The 16,618-nt window shown below is 46.4% G+C and overlaps 1 protein-coding gene and 1 pseudogene across 1 annotated transcript; one reads left to right on the top strand and one right to left on the bottom strand.

Moving 5' to 3' along the window:
• Positions 1 to 1,264: 1,264 nt before the first annotated feature.
• Positions 1,265 to 1,692, bottom strand: LOC103115550 (small ribosomal subunit protein uS12-like; annotated as a pseudogene).
• Positions 1,693 to 12,064: 10,372 nt separating this feature from the next.
• Positions 12,065 to 15,325, top strand: LOC103115517 (cytochrome c oxidase subunit 6A1, mitochondrial). Its single transcript, XM_007525277.3, has 3 exons — positions 12,065 to 12,223; positions 12,364 to 12,506; positions 15,047 to 15,325. Exons 1-3 carry the CDS (start codon positions 12,121 to 12,123, stop codon positions 15,128 to 15,130), a joined length of 330 nt encoding a protein of 109 aa, XP_007525339.1. The 5' UTR covers positions 12,065 to 12,120; the 3' UTR covers positions 15,131 to 15,325.
• The last annotated feature ends 1,293 nt before the right edge of the window (positions 15,326 to 16,618 follow it).

Below are 16,618 nucleotides of genomic sequence, written 5' to 3'. Positions count from 1 at the left end.
AGAGAGGGGGAGAGGAAGACACCTGCAGACCTGCTTCACCGCTTGTGAAGCGACCCCCCTGCAGGTGGGGAGCCCGGCTGGAACCTGTATTCTTTTTATTTTATTTTATTTTTAATTTATTTTTTATTTAAGAAAGGATAAATTAACAAAACCATAGGGTAGGAGGGGTACAACTCCACACAATTCCCACCACCCAATCTCCATATCCCACTCCCTCCCCTGATAGCCTTCCCATTCTCTATCCCTCTGGGAGCATGGACCCAGGGTCGTTGTGGGTTGCAGAAGGTGGAAGGTCTGGCTTCTGTAATTGCTTCCCCGCTGAACATGGGTGTTGACTGGTCGGTCCATACTCCCAGTCTGCCTCTCTCTTTCCCTAGTAGGGTGGGTCTCTGGGGAAGCTGAGCTCCAGGACACATTGGTGGGGTCTTCAGTCCAGGGAAGCCTGGACGGCATCCTGATGGCATCTGGAACCTGGTGGCTGAAAAGAGAGTTAACATACAAAGCCAAACAAATTGTTGAGCAAGGAACCTGGATTCTTACCCCAGTCCTTGCGCTTCACACCATGTGCACTTAACCCGCTGCGCTACCGCCTGGCTCCCGCAAGTTATTTTTAAAAGTTATTTCTTCTAAGTTTATTGTATTATATATGATAGTTCCGACAGAAAGAGGTACAAGCCAGAGAACCACTCTTGTACATGTGGTACCACTTAAAGGACTTCACAGAAACAAGTGAATGGGGCCAGGAGGTGGCGCACCAGGTTGAGCGCACATCTTATAATGTGCAAGGACCCAGGTTCCAGCCTCTGGTTCCCACCTTCAGGGGGAAAGCTTTGTGAGTGGTCAAGCCGTGATGCAGATGTCTCTCTGTCTCTCTCTCCCTCTCTGTTACCCCCTTCCCTCTCAATATTCTGGTTGTCTCTATCCAACAAAAATAAAAATATTTATTTCCCCTTTTGTTGCCCTTGTTTTTCATTATTGTTGTAGTTATTATTGTTGTTATTGATGTCGTCGTTGTTAGATAGGACAGAGAGAAATGGAGAGAGAAGGGGAAGACAAAGAGGGGGAGAGAAGGATAGACACTTGTAGACCTGCTTCACCACCTGTGAAGTGACTCCCCTGCAGGTGGGGAGCGGGGCTCGAACGGGGATCCTTCCGCCATGCGCTTTGGCCACGTACCCGCTGTGCTACTGCCCAACTCCCAAAGTTTTTTTTTTAATGTCTGGTATTATGAAAATTTATTACCACTGCACTTTCAACATCAAACTTAGGATATTGGCCTTTCCTTCTTGTATAAGGCCAACAGAGAGACATTGGCCACTTTGACGACCTTAAACCAGGCTCTAGGAATGTCACCAACAGTATGACCTTTCTGACCAAATCCAGCAACCAGAACTTCATCGTTTTACTCAATAAAATTCAAGCAAACATCATTCGGCACAAGGTTGATTTCTTTTGCCATTCTTGATCAACTGGACTTGGACACATTTCCTGATAGCAGAATTTGGCTGTTCGGCTTCAACCCCTACTTTTTCCAACACAATCCCCTTGGCATGGGAAGCACCTCCAAAAGGGTTGGCCTTCAGGGCTGTGTCCAGATGGGCTTTCTTGTATTGCTTATCATGCCACTTCTGGTCCCACCAGTGGCTACGCAGCTTCCTGCCAGTCAGTCCCACCACACTTGCCCATCCTGCTGGTCACACGGGCCCGAGCAAGAGGGAGATAAAGATAATCTTTTAAGAGTAAAGATAATTAAAAACAAATTGATTCGTTAAAAAATGAGGAATAGGGAGTCAGGTGGTGGCTCAGTGGGTTAAGCGCACATGGTGCAAAGTGCAAGGACCAGCATAAGGAGCCCGGTTTGAGCCCCAGCTCCCCACCTGCAGGGGAGTCGCTTCACAAGCGGTGAAGCAGGTCTGCAGGTGTCTGTCTTTCTCTCCTCCTCTCTGTCTTCCCCTCCTCTCTCCATTTCTTTCTGTCCTATCCAACAACAACGACATCAATAACCACAACAATGTTAAACAACAAGGACAACACAAGGGAAAATAAATAAATAAATATTTAAAAAAAAATTTTAAGGGGAGTTGGGCTGTAGTGCAGTGGGCTAAGCGCAGGTGGCGCAAAGCACAAGGATCGGCATAAGGATCCCGGTTCGAACCCGGGCTCCCCACCTGCAGGGGAGTCGCTTCACAGGCGGTGAAGCAGGTCTGCAGGTGTCTGTCTTTCTCTCGCCCTCTCTGTCTTCCCTCCTCTCTCCATTTCTCTCTGTCCTATCCAACAACAATGACAACAACAATAATAACTACAACAATAAAACAACAAGGGCAACAAAAGGGAAAAAGTAAATAAAATAAAAATAAATAAATAAAAAATTTTAAATGAGGAATAGCGGGGGTTGTTCGGTAGCGCAGCAGGTTAAGCGCTCATGGTGCAAAGGCAAGGACTGGAATAAGGATCCCGGTTCGAGCCCCAGCTCCCCCCCTGCAGGGGAGTCGCTTCACAGGCGGTGAAGCAGGTTTGCAGCTGTCTGTCTTTCTCTCCTCCTCTCTGTCTCCCCTCCTCTCTCCATTTCTCTCTGTCCCGTCCAACAACGACAATGGCAGCAATACCGACAACAACAAGGGCTGTAACAAGGGCAACAACAACAACAACAAAAGAAAAAAATGGTTCCCCAGAGCAGTGGATTCGTGGTGCAGGCACCAAACCCCAGCACTAACCCTGCAGAAAAAAAGAAAAGAAAAGAAAAGAAAAGAAAGAAAGAAAGAAAGAAAGAAAGAAAGAAAGAAAGAAAGAGAGAAAGAAATTAGGAATAGCTTTAAAAAGATGTCCATCAGGAATGGTAGCATTGTGTAGGCATGAAGCCCCAGTGAAAAAGACTCTGATGGCACATCATCATCATCATCATCATCATCATCATCATCGTTCCTGTTGGGCTAAATTAATACATGTACAGGGTCTAGTACACACTAGGTACTTAAGAAATGTTAGCTAATAATGATTATCCTATGAAATCCTTTTAGTATCTCCAACTAACAGTTTCTCAGCTCAAGCAAGAAATGTCAAACTTAACACCCCAGAGTCATACCTGCTGCTTCCATCCTCAAAGACCCCATGACTTTGAAGTCCTTTTCTCTTCAGACGCACTAAAGTCAGGCAAGACTCTGAGAGCAGATCAGTAGAGGTGGGGCTAGACCTTGATGTCACATTCCAAGCTGTGATGCCTCTGGGCTGGGGAGACTCTCATTCCCGAGGCTTTGAGCTCCCAGGTTCAAGCCCCAGAGCTGAGCAGTGTTCTGATTTCAGAAAGAAATCTGGGGAGTCGGGCGGTAGCGCAGCGGGTTAAGCGCACGTGGCACAAAGCGCAAGGATCGGCGTGATGATCCAGGTTCGAGCCCCCGGCTCCCCATCTGCAGGGGAGTCGCTTCACAGGCGGTGAAGCAGGTCTGCAGGTGTCTTTCTCTCTCCCTCTCTGTCTTCCCCTCCTCTCTCCATTTCTCTCTGTCCTATCCAACAATGACGACATCAATAACAACAATAACTACAACAATAAAACAAGGGCATCAAAAGGGAATAAATAAATAAATATTAAAAAAAAAAAAGAAATCGGGAGTCGGGTGGTAGCGCAGCTGGTTAAGTGCATATGGCGTGAAGCGCAAGGACCAGGGAAAGGATCTGGGTTCGAGCCCCCGGCTCCCCACCTGCAGGGGAGTCGCTTCACAAGCAGTGAAGCAGGTCTGCAGGTGTCTGTCTTTCTCTTCCCCTCTCTTTCTTCCCCTCCTCTCTCCATTTCTCTCTGTCCTATCCAACAACAATACATCAGTAACAACAACAATAATAACTACAACAATAAAACAACAAGGGCAACAAAAGTGAATAAATAAATAAATATTTTTTAAAAAGAAGGTAAGTTTTAAAATGAAGAAGGAGAAGGAGGAGGAGGAGGAGGAGAAGGAGAAGAAGAAGAAATCTGCCAGAATTTATGACAGCTTACCTGCCAGTCTCTCTCTCTAGACAGACTGGGTGTCTGGTGTCCCCCCAGGTTGAGGACACAGCTGAGACTCTAATTGGAGTTTATTTATTTGTGAAAGAGAGAAGCAGAGCATTGCTCTAGCACATGCTGTGGTGCTGCTATTTGAACTCAGGGCCTTCTTCCTTTGTGTACCTCCTGGGATACACTAATTTAATGAACTAGTGACACTGATCATCTCAGCCAAGTTATTCAGAAGATGGAGGTGGTAGTCTCAATACTCTGAATCTGCCCTGCAGAGTGCTTGACAAAAGCCTCTGTGCCCTCTCCTAGGGGCAGCCTTTTGGTGGACAAGTGTTCTTGGTCTGGGAACAGGTGGTGATCTTTGCTGGGAGAAAACCACAGTGGCAGGCAGGGTGCCCTAGATAAGCTCTCCCCTAAGCAGACCATGTCCTTGGCTAAGCTGCTGTCTACACCCCCCAGTCTCTGACCCTGATGTCTTTGCTCATTAGCAGCTGCCCCCAGAATCAGGGGGCCCAGCCTCCCACTCCGTGTCAAGGAAATAGAGCATCACTGAGCACCATCGTGGCTCAGCACAAGTGTAAACATCACCAGCTGCCAGAGAGGATGACGTCAAAGGCAGGCCTGGCTGGCCATGGCCTTGGGGAGGCTCCCTGCACAGATGGGGGCAGGGAGATAGTGAGGGGGCAGCAGGGACTGTGGACTGCCATCTCAGCACCCCAAAGATATATCTTTTGGTTCAGTCTACTCTTGAGGACCCCAGGACATGACATTTTCTTTCCAAGCCTCTTCTGTTCCTTTTCTTGCTAGCCCCTATTCAGCTCTGCATGAGATTGACAGGTGATCTCAGAGCAGGAAAGATTCCGCCTAGAGCAAAGTCTATATGGATTTGACATTAAAAGCTCTGACTTGGTCTCTTTCTCTCCCCCTCTCTGTCTTCCCTTCCTCTCTCCATTTCTCTGTCCTATCCAACAATGATGACATCAGTAACAATAATAACTACAACAATAAAAAAAAAAGGGCAACAAAAGGAAATAAATAAATAAATATATTTTTAAAAAGCTCTGACTTGAGTACCAGACTGTATGGGTCCCCTACTTACCCAAAGCTTTGTGACCTTGAGCAGCTTTCTGGACCTCTCAGACTCAGTCTCCTCCTCTGAAAAATGGGAAGAATAACATCCTGCTCCCAGGATCCTGGCTGAGGTCACACTGTTCAGTGAGTGCCTAGCATCTGCTGAGCACTTGGCCACAGTGAAAGGGATAGAGCCCTGGCCCCGTGGTGATCAGTGAAGGAAGAAAAGCAGACAGAAAAAGCCCATAAATATTTAACACAGCAGATGGTGGTGAGTGCCATGGAGGGAGATACGGCACAGGAGGGGGGCTAGGATGTCAGCAGTGGGGAGCAGCTAGTTCACACTGGGGTGGTCAGGAAGGTCTTTCTTTTTCTTGGACTAGGAGACAGCTCACCCAGTAAATCACAAGGACGTAGGTTTTTGTTCCCACACCTCTCTAGCTAAGAAAAAAAAGAAAAGGCTACTACTGGAAGCAGTGGAATCACACATGCATATATGTATGTATGCAGTGCTCTGGTTAAAAAAAAAAAAATCAGGTTAAGTGCACGTGGCGCAAAGCGCAAGGACCAGTGAAGGATCCTGGTTCAAGCCCCCGGCTCCCCACCTGCAGGGGAGTCGGTGAAGCAGGTCTGCAGGTGTCTATCTTTTGCTTCCTCTCTCTGTCTTCCCCTCCTCTCTCCATTTCTCTCTGTCCTATCCAGCAACAATGACAACAATACTAACTACACCAAAAAAACAACTAGGGCAACAAAAAGGGAAAGTAAATGAATAAATATTTTTTTAAAACGATTTTATATATTTGTCTCCAGGGTTATTGCCGGGGCTTGGTGCCTGCACTACAAATCCACTGCTCCTGAAGGCCATTTTCTCCCTTTATGTTGCCCTTGTTGTTTTATTGTTGTTATGGTTATTGTTGCTGATGTTATTGATGTCATTGTTATTGTAGAGAACAGAGAGAAATGGAGAGAGGAGGGAAAGACGGGGAGAGAAAGACAGACACCAGCAGACCTGCTTCACCACAGGTGGGGAACTGGGGGCTCAAACTGGGATCCTTACGCTAGTCCTTGCGCTTCTCACCATGTGTGTTTAACCCACTGCACTACTGCCTGACCCCCTATTTTTCTTTTAAAGATTTTATTTATCTATGAGAAAGATAAGAGGAGAGAGAAAGAACCAGACATCACTCTGGTACATGTGCTGCCAAGGATGGAACTTAAGACCTCAAGACTGAGAGTCCAGTGCCTTTCTTACCCACTGCGCCTCCTCCCAGAACACAAGAGATTTTTTTTAATCTTTTTATTTATTTATTTTCCCTTTTGTTTCCCTTTTTTATTGTTGTAGTTATTGTTGTTACTAATGTCATCATTGTTGGATAAGACAGAGAGAAATGGAGAGAGGAGGGGAAGACAGGGGGAGAGAAAGACAGACACCTGCAGACCTGCTTCATTGCCTGTGAAGCGACTCCCCTGCAGGTGGGGAGCCGGGGGCTCGAACCAGGATCCTTATACAGGTCCTTGTGCTTTGTACCACATGTGCTTAACCCACTGCTCTACCGCCCGACTCCCAAGAGATTTTATTTTAATGAGAAAGAGAGTTACAGAGATAGAGGGGTAGGAGACAGACACCAGGATACCAGAGTACTGTTCAGCTCTGTTTTATGGTGGTGCAGGGGGTTGAGCCGGGGCCTTCGGAGCCTCAGGCATGAGTCTTTTTTTTTTTTTTTTAAAGATTTTACTTATTTATTTATTAATGAGAAAGATAGGAGAAGAAAGGAAGAACCAGACATAATTCTGTCAAGTGTGCTGCCAGGGATCGAACTCAGGACCTCCTGCTTGAGAGTCCAAAGCCCTATCACTGCGCCACCTCCTGGACCACAGCCATAAGCATTATGCCGTCTCTTCAACCCCAAAATATTTGGAGCCCAGTGGTTGCACACCCAGCCAAGCATACACATCCCATGTATAAGAACCCAGGTCTGAATCCCCACTCCCTACTTGAAGAAACGTTCACAGATGGTGAAGCAAGGCTACAGGCATCTTTCAGTCTCCCTATCTTTCCCTCTCCTATCAATTTCTCTCTGTCCTATTAAATAAAATATTTAGAAGGAGTGGTCCAGGAGGTGGAGCAGTGGATAAAGCATTGGACTCTCAAGCATGAGGTCCTGAGTTCAATCCCTGGCAGCACAAGTACCAGATGGATGTCTGGTTCTTTCCCTCTCATTAATAAATAAAAAATAAATAAAAATAGAAAGAAAAAAGAAAGAAAGAAAGAAAGAAAGAAAGAAAGAAAGAAAGAAAGAAAGAAAGAAAAAAGGCCACCTTGAGGGAGTCCGGCGGTAGCGCAGCGGGTTAAGTGCATGCAGCGCAAAGCGCAAGGACCGGCTTAAAGATGCCGGTTCGAGTCCCCAGCTCCCCACCTGCAGAGGAGTCGCTTCACAGGTGGTGAAGCAGGTCTGTAGGTGTCTGTCTTTCTCTCCCCCTCTCTGTCTTCCCCTCCTCTCTCCATTTCTCTCTGTCCTATCCAACAACAACGACATCAATAACAGCAATAACTACAACAATAAAACAACAAGGGCAACAAAAGGGAATAAATAAATAAAATATTTAAGAAAAAAGAAAAAAGGCCACCTGGAGCAGTGGCTTTGTTGTGTAAGCATCAAGCTCCAGTGATAACCCTGGTAGCAGTGAAAAGTTTATTGAGCTGGAAGATGAGTAGCTCACCTAGTAAGTCTTTAATGTGTCCCGCTGTGTTGGAGTTCTCTATGGGAGTGCCATGGACAGCACTATTAGAACTCCAGCGCTATTAGATGGTGGAGCGGTGCTGTGGAGTCTCTCCTGTCTTTCTCTCTGTTTCCCCCTCTCTCTCATAAAAGAGACTAGAGGGCCAGAGTGATATCACAGCAGTTGATTCAACAGACTTTCATGCCTGAGACTTGTAAGTTCCAGATTTAATACCCAGCACCACTGAACTGAGCAGTGTTGTGGTCAAAATAAAAAGGAGGTTGTGCAGGAGGTAAAAAAGCAGACACAGAATTCTCTTTTTTATACGATGGATGGATAGAATCCAGGGCTTCACACATGCAATGTTTATGCTCTGCCACTGAGCTACCAACTCCGTTTGTTTATTTATTTATCTATTTATTTATTTGACAGAGACAGAAATCGAAAAAGAAGGGGAAAAACAGGGAGAGAGAAGAGACACCTCCAACACTTCTTCACCACATGCAAAGCTTGCCCCCTGCAGGTATGGACTGGGAGCTTAAATAAACCTGGTTCCTTGTGCACTGTAACATAGTTAATTCTTATTTGTTTTAATTTTCTTATTTGGCTGGGGTTTTGTGCATGCCCAGTTTCACTGCTCGGACAGATTCTTCAGGCAGATAGAAAGAGGAAGTGAGGAGAAGGCAGAAACACCACAGCGCCAAAGTTGCCCTCAGTGCTATAGTGTCCTCTGTGCTACTGGACTTGGAACATGGGCAGAGGACATAACAAGGCAGGTGTCCTACTAGCTTAGCCGGCTCCTTACTTTTTAAGTTATTTTATTGATCTGTTTACTTTGGTTAGAGACAGAGAAATTGAGATGGAAGAGGAAGACAGGGAGGAATACACCTCTAGCACTGCTTCACTGCTAGTGAAGCTTCCCCCTGCAGGTGGGGACTGGGGGCTTGAATTCAGGAATTGCACATTGTAACATGCATGTTCTACCACGTGTGCCCAGCACCCATAAATTTTATTTTTCAAACCGTTTTTAGAGCTATGGATAGAGTTTGTTGGTTGTACATTAGATTTTCATACCTGATGCCCTTAGGTCCCAGGTTCAATCCCCAGCACCACCATAAACCTGAGTTGAGTAGTGCTCTGGTCTCTTTCTCAAATAAAACATTATTAGTATTTTTAAGATATTTATTTGTTTTCCCTTTTGTTGCCCTTGCTTTTTATTGTTGTAGTTATTATTGTTGTTATTGATGTCATCGTCATTAGGACAGAGGGGAAGACAGAGAGGGGGAGAGAAAGACAGACACCTGCAGACCTGTTTTACTGCCTGTGTTTTCCATCTACACCATGCCTCGGCCTAACGTGAGCTTAATGTGCAGCTTGGCGATACGAGAATCCGGCATGAAGCCCAGCCAGTCTATCTTGGCGTTACTCTCGATCGCACTCTATCATTTCACAAACATCTCATAAAAACTGCAGCAAAGGTGGGCGCGAGGAATCACATCATTGCAAGACTGGCCAGCTCCTCATGGGGCATGAGCGCTTCCACACTACGATCATCCTCTCTGGCATTATGCTATTCCACTGCAGAATACTGTGCCCCAGTATGGTTCCGTAGCCCCCATGTCCACTTGGTCGATTCCAAATTATATTCCTCCATGAGGATCATTTCTGGAACCATCCGTTCCACCCCGGTTCCATGGCTGCCAGTTCTTAGCAACATCGCCCCGCCAGATATTTGTCGGGATGCGGCATCATCTAAGTTCATTTCCCACGTCTACGCTCAACCGGACCTGCCAATATACGCGGATATCTTCGCCCACCCTGTCCAACGCTGGACGTCTCGTCACCCAATCTGGTCCCCTACGCCTAAACTGAACTTCTCTGTTCCAGACTCTTGGAAACAGAGTTGGCAGTCAGCTGAGGTAAAGAACAAACACCTCATCACAGACCCCTGCAAGCGTCAACCCGGCTTTGACCTAGCACGTTATGATTGGGCCCTCCTCAATCGCTATCCAACAGGCCATGGCCGGTGCGCCGCTATGTTCCACCGCTGGGGAGCCAGAGACGACCCGAACTGCCCCTGCGGCTCCAGACAGACTATGACCCACATAGTCAATGACTGCCACCTCTCCAGATTCAAAGGAGGTCTCAAAACTTTACATCAGGCTCAACCTGATGCTGTTGACTGGCTACGGAAGAAGGGCAAACGCTAGAAGAAGAAGACTGCCTGTGAAGCGACTCCCCTGCAGGTGGGGAGCTGGCGGCTCGAACCGGGATCCTTATGCTGGTCCTTGTGCTTTGTGCTACGTGCGCTTAAACCACTGTGCTGCTGCCTGACTCCCAATTTTTATGATTTTTTTAGATAGATACAGATAAAGTGAAAAAGACCATAGCAACAAAGCTTCCTTTATTGTGGTGGGGGCCAGGCTCAAATTTGAGCTGTGCACATGGCAAAGTAGCCCACCATCCAAGTGAACTATTTTGCTAACCCATAAATAAATGTTATTAAAAACTTTTTCACTTTGTAGGAAGTGGTGCAGTGAACTCTCAAACATAAGATCTGTAGCTCAATCTGTGTTACCACATGTGCCAGAATGATGCATTGCTCTCTCATAAATAAATACGTTTTTCAGAAAGCTGGTTTTAGATGATTAGAATGAAAGAAAAGAAAGAATTTTGTCTGTGGGGGAGGCAAGTGATAGCACATCTGGTTGAGCACGCACTGTGCACATATTGCCATACACAAGGCCCTGGGTTTGAGCCTCCAGTTGCCACCTTCATAGGGAAAGCCTTGCAAGTGGTGAAGCAGTGCTACAGTTGTCTCTTTGTATCTCTCCCCCTTCCCATTCAATTTCTGGCTGTTTCTATCCAATAAAGATTAGAATTTTTTTAAAAGTGGTAGGAAAAAAAAGTGGTAGGAAAAATCATAGAAACAAAATAAATACATTAGATAAGGGGGCACAGGGCTTTCTTTGGTGGTGGGAATGGTATGGAGCTATACCTCTACTATTATCTGACAACCTTGTAAATCATGATTAAATCACTAATAAAAAAGATAAATGAGCAAAACGTTAGATAGCAATTTTTGTTTCTAGAATTTCAAAGAAGAGGAAACTGGCATGAGTAAATAACCCGAGTTAAGTGTGTTGAATGGGATTTAAAACCAGATCTTCAAACACTGATTCTAGGGTTTTTTTTCTTGTTCCCTTGCCAATCACCTATCCAGCCAGCCAGCCAGCCAGCCAGTAAAATTATATTGAGCACATGCTACGTGACAGGCAAGACTCCAGGCTCAGGAATTCAGTGGTGAATTCTTGGCATCATTGGCTTGATATGTTCATGTAGGGGAGACTGGTTGGTTATCATGAAAAAAGACGTTAGGATAGGGAGAAGAATGGCATTTATTTTTTTGTTTGTTTTAAATATTTATTTATTTTCCCTTTTGTTGGCCTTGTTTTTTTATTGTTGTAGTTATTATTGTTGTTGTTATTGATGTTGTCGCTGTTAGACAGGACAGAGAGAAATGGAGAGAAGAGGGGAACACAGAGCGGGGGAAAGAAAGACAGACACCTGCAGACCTGCTTCACCACCTGTGAAGCGACTCCCCTGCAGGTGGGGAGCCGGGGGCTCGAACCTGCATCCTTATGCCGGTCCTTGCGCTTTGTGCCACGTGCGCTTAACCCACTGAGCGACCGCCCGACTCCCGGCATTTAAATTTTTAAAAATAAATTTATTTTATTTTGTGGTCTGGGAGGTAGGTGGCACAGAGGATAAAGCATGAGACAGTCAAGCTCGAGTTAAGTCCTCAGCAGGACATGTACCAGACTGATGTCTATTTTTTTCTCTCTCCTTTCCATTAATAAATTATTTAAAAATTATTTTATTGGAAAATAGGCACAGAGAGAAAGGTACAGAGAAAAACCAGAACACTGCTCATCTCTGGCTAATTAATTAATAGTGTTGGGGGATCTTGGAGCCTCAGGCATGAAAATGGTTTGCATAACTATTATGCTATCTCTCCAGCCCAGGAGTGGCATTTTAGGGTGATTTGTGCTTGGCCAGAACTTTTCACTAGCGTCCAGGGACTCTAATGAAGCGAAAGATTCTGGGTGCCAGGTTGCCTCCCAAACCAGTCCTTGGCAGTAAGCCTCCCCAGGAGTACCAGAGCGCATGCTCCCTGCGGCTCCGAGGATTTAGACCTTGCCGCAGTCTGTCCGGAGGCAACTGCGCAGGCGCTTGGGCCTCAGACACCACCCAATGGGAGCTTCCTTTTGCGGTTGTGGTCCCGCCCCAGGCCCTCCTTTCTGCTTCCGCTTCCGGCCCTGCCGCGGTCCTGGTCAAAGATGGCGGCGGGGGCTGTGTCCCGGCTTTCCAGGCTGCTGGGTCAGTCCCGGCCACCGCGGGGGCGGCCTATGTCGAGCGGCTCCCACGGCGAGGAAGGCTCAGGTGCGGCGGCTGGGTCTGGCGGGGCGGACGTCAGCCCCGGTCTAGCGGGGCAGGGCGGGGTGTGACCTTGGCCCGAGGCCTTGGGGGCCGGGTGGGCGAGACGGGCCGGCGTGTGGACTGAGCGGTCTGCCTCTCCGCAGCTCGCATGTGGAAGGCCCTCACCTTCTTCGTGGCGCTGCCCGGGGTGGGAGTGAGCATGCTGAACGTCTTCCTGAAGGCGCAGCACGGAGAGCACGAGAGGCCCGACTTCGTCCCCTACCCGCATCTCCGCATCAGGTCCAAGGTACGCCACTCCGGACGCCCCGACCACGGCCGTGGATTTCCTCCGGTGTTGCCGATGGGAAACAGACTTTTAATAAGAGGCGTGTCTGTTTCCTTCAAGGTCATTATAAAAAGCGTCCATCGGTTTTCTTTGTCACTGTTTGTTTATTTGTTTACTTACTTTAATGAGAGAATTGCAGAAAGTCACAAAGAGACAGAAGGAAAGAGCTCGTTTTTCAGTGCTTTATCCCAACCGTATATAGTACTGTTCTGAAACGGTAGTTCGTTTGTGGAGGTTTGAAACAGAGGGGAAGGGGGAGAGAGAAGGGAAAGGAAAAAAAAAAAAAACTTGCAGCCGTGCTTCCCCTCCCGCGGGTGGGAGCCGGGGGCTTGAACCTGAGTCCTTGAGCCTAGTGACTTGTGCTCTTCCTCCGTCTTAGTGTTAAAGGTGCAGAGCAGTTCGCTTCTAGGACATCCAGGTATCTGGCAGGTACTAACTGACCAGCTTTCTCTCTCTTCTTTTAGCCAATTGTCTTAACTATTTGTCCCTGGGCTGTTGATGTAGATGTAAAGGTTGCTGGGATTTTTTTTTTTTTAATATTTATTTATTTCCTTTTTGTTGCACTTTTTAAAAATATTTATTTATTCCCTTTTGTTGCCCTTGTTTTATTGTTGTAGTTATTATTGTTGTTGTTATTGATGTCGTTGTTGTTGGATAGTACAGAGAAATGGAGAGAGGAGGGGGAAGACAGAGAGGGGGAGAGAAAGACAGACACCTGCAGACCTGCTTCACCGCCTGGGAAGCGACTCCCCTGCAGGTGGGGAGCCGGGGGCTTTTTAAGTCTGGGGTCCCAGGTTTGTGCCAAGTGCCCATAACCGGCTGTGCTACCACCCAGACTCCCTGCTTTTTGTTTTTTGTTTGTAAACAAGAGCCCTGTCTGGTTCCTGAATCACTTAGTCCAGGTAGAATTCATTTGGTCTCACGGAAATTTAACCCAGATTTATGGATCCTGAGGAGATTTTGAGTCTCACTCCCACCCTTGTGCAGTAAAACTATTTAGAAACCTTAGAGGAGGTGTATTTATTTAGTTAAGCAGCACCCTTGCCTGTAAGGCCTGAGTAGTAGTACCCATGCCTCCAGATACTGTGACATTCCCCAGAGGGATATTTATTTCTCAAGACAAAGCCGCTGCCCTGGAGCAGTGTTTTCAAGGGTTGCAAGAAGGACGGAAGATTGTGGTTTCCAGTCCAGAGACTTACAACAGGTCTGGAGTGAAACCCAGAAGTCTACATGTGAGGAAATATCTCTCCCACACCCACCTCTGTTCTTATACAGGAGGTTTGAAGATCATCATGTTACATATTGGATAGAGAGAGACATAAGAGGGAGATACTCACAGCCCTGCTTCACTGTGCCTGTAAAGTTCCTCCCTGCAGGTGGGGCGGGCCGTTGAACCCGGACCTTTGTGCACTGCACTATGTGTGCTGTACCGGGTGCACCACTGCCCAGCCTCCAGATTACACCCAAACACAGCTCTCACTGGCTACCAGAAAGACCTACTTATTTATTTATTTTTTAAAGTATTTTATTTATTTTTAAGAGAGATGCAGAGAGACACAGAGAAACACCAAAGCACTGCTCAGCTCTGGCTTAATGGTGGTGCAGGGGATTGAACCTGGGACTTCGGAGCCTCAGGCATGACAGTCTCTTTGCATAACCATTATGCTATCTACCCTCACCTACCAGAAAGACTTATAAGTAACTTAACATTTCCTACTGTATACTTTAAGGACTGCCCTGGAAGTAGTAAATCTGCTTAAATTTTTAAATTATTTTTTAATTTTACAGTATCTTTGGCATTTAAAAAAATTTTATTTATTAAGGGATAGAGACAAATTGAGAGGGAAGGGAGACTGACACAGAGATACTTACAACCCTGCTTTACTACTCATGAAGTTTTCCCCCTGCAGGTGGGGATTGGGGGCTTAAACCTGGGTCCTTGCACTGCAGTGTGTGCACTTATTAACCAGATGTGCCACCTCCTGGTCCCTAAAATTTTTCTTTTCTTTTTTTGTCTCCAGGGTTATTGCTGGGGCTCAGTCCTAGCACTATGAATCCACTGCTCCTGGAAGCCATTTTTCCCATTTTGTTGCCCTTGTTGTTGTTGTTGGATAGGACAGAGAGAAGTCGAGAGAAGAGGGGGAGAGAAAGACAGACTCCTGCAGACCTGCTTCACCACTTGTGAAGCGACCCCCGCATCTGGGGAGCCAGGGGCTCGAACCAGTATCCTTGCTCTTCATGCCGTGTGCACTTAACCCACTGTGCTACTGCTTGGCCCCAATTTTTGTTTTTACCAGAATACTAGTCAGCCCTGGTTAATGATGGTTAATGGTGGTTAAGCCCTGGTTAATGATTGAACCTGGGGCCTCTAGGGCCTTAGGCATACTGTATAAACCACTATGCTATTTCCCCTTTTCCCACTTACCCTGTCTTAAGCAATTCATGACAGTTGTTTCTGAATTGTTTTCTGGAATTGCCTAATGAACATCTTCACTCCACAGCCCTTTCCCTGGGGAGATGGTAACCACAGTCTATTCCATAACCCTCATGTGAATCCGCTGCCAACCGGCTATGAAGACGAATAAAGAGAATCTGGACCAGTATTCAGTTCAAGCCTGGGAGACCACAGCACTAGTTTGGACCATTACTCTGCATACGGACCAAAAAAGTGTATGGGACCTTAGCTCACCTTCTTTACTTGTATCAATCTCTAACCAGGATACTGATCTTCCATCCATGCTTGTGGCAGGAGATGGCTTAAATAAATAACTCAGAATGGTCATGAGTTGACAGTTGCTTTCTTTTTTCCCTCCCTGACAGTTGCTTCCTTTGCTGGTATTGTATCTATTTCAGTAATAAAAAGTATGTAACTGCTGTTTACAGCGTTTCTGGGCCAACTCAGGCTTCTAGATGTCTGTATACACCAGAGGATTTCTCTGGCACATGTGATGCCGGGGATAGAACTCTAGATCTCATGCTTGAGCGCAGTGATTCTATCCGCTGTGTTACCTCCTGGGCTTTTGGGTAGTTTATGAGGAGAATGTCCTTGGTTTCCAGTACCTGGGGTGTGTAAATGAGGTGACATGTAGGGCCAAGCAAGTATCGACAGTAGCTTCTGATAAAACTCAGGATGGCACGGGCACTGAATAGACAGCAGAAGGGTGCTGTTTACATCTGAAAAATTACCCGTGCTTCTCCGGTATTGCTTCTCACGTCAGTTGTCTGTCCTGCTCCACCAGCATTTGCTACAATAGCCCCCATTGGTCAGCTAATTTTCTCCAAAGGTATTGGGTTGTGGTTCATCCCCCAAGCAGCAAAAACGCTCGAGAGTCAGGTGCCTTTGGAGAAGCAGGAAACAACATTTCTGCAATAGTATGGACTTTGTTTCTGGAATCCAAGCCTTCCTAATCTCTTAAGAATTGAGAAGGCAGGAGTCAGGCGGTAGCGCAGAGGGTTAAGCGCACGTGGCGCAAAACGCAAGGACTGGCATAAGTATCCAGGTTCAAGCCCCCAGCTCCCCACCTACAGGGAAGTCGCTTTACAGGTCTGCAGGTGTCTGTCTTTCTCTCCTCCTCTCTGTCTTCCCCTCCTCTCTCCATTTCTCTCTGTCCTATCCAACAACATCAATAATAACTACAACAATAAAACAACAAGGACAACAAAAGGGAATAAATAAATAAATATTTTTTTTTAAATGTGGTCCGGGAGGTGGCACAGTGGATAAAGCATCAGACTTTCAAGCATGAGGTCCTGAGTTCAATCCCCAGCAGCACATGTACCAGAGTGATGTCTGGCTCTTTTTCTCTCCTCCTATGTTTCTCATTAATAAATAAAATCTAAAAAAATAAAAAAATTAAATATAAAAAATTTTAAAAAAAGAATTGAGAAGGGGGTTGGTGGTGGCACACCTGGTTGAACACACACATGGATTTTCTCAATTTGTCCTATCAAACTAGAAGGGAGGTGGGGTAAGGAATGAAGAAAAGAAAAAAAAAGGCTGCTGGGAGTGGTGGATTCATAGTGCCAAAACCAAGCCTCAGTGACAACCCTGGTGGCAGACTTGCAAGCTTGAG

The sequence above is a fragment of the Erinaceus europaeus genome, chromosome 6 (assembly GCF_950295315.1).
Source record: "Erinaceus europaeus chromosome 6, mEriEur2.1, whole genome shotgun sequence".
Taxonomy (NCBI): domain Eukaryota; kingdom Metazoa; phylum Chordata; class Mammalia; order Eulipotyphla; family Erinaceidae; genus Erinaceus; species Erinaceus europaeus.
This window is presented reverse-complemented; position numbering and strand designations above follow the sequence as displayed.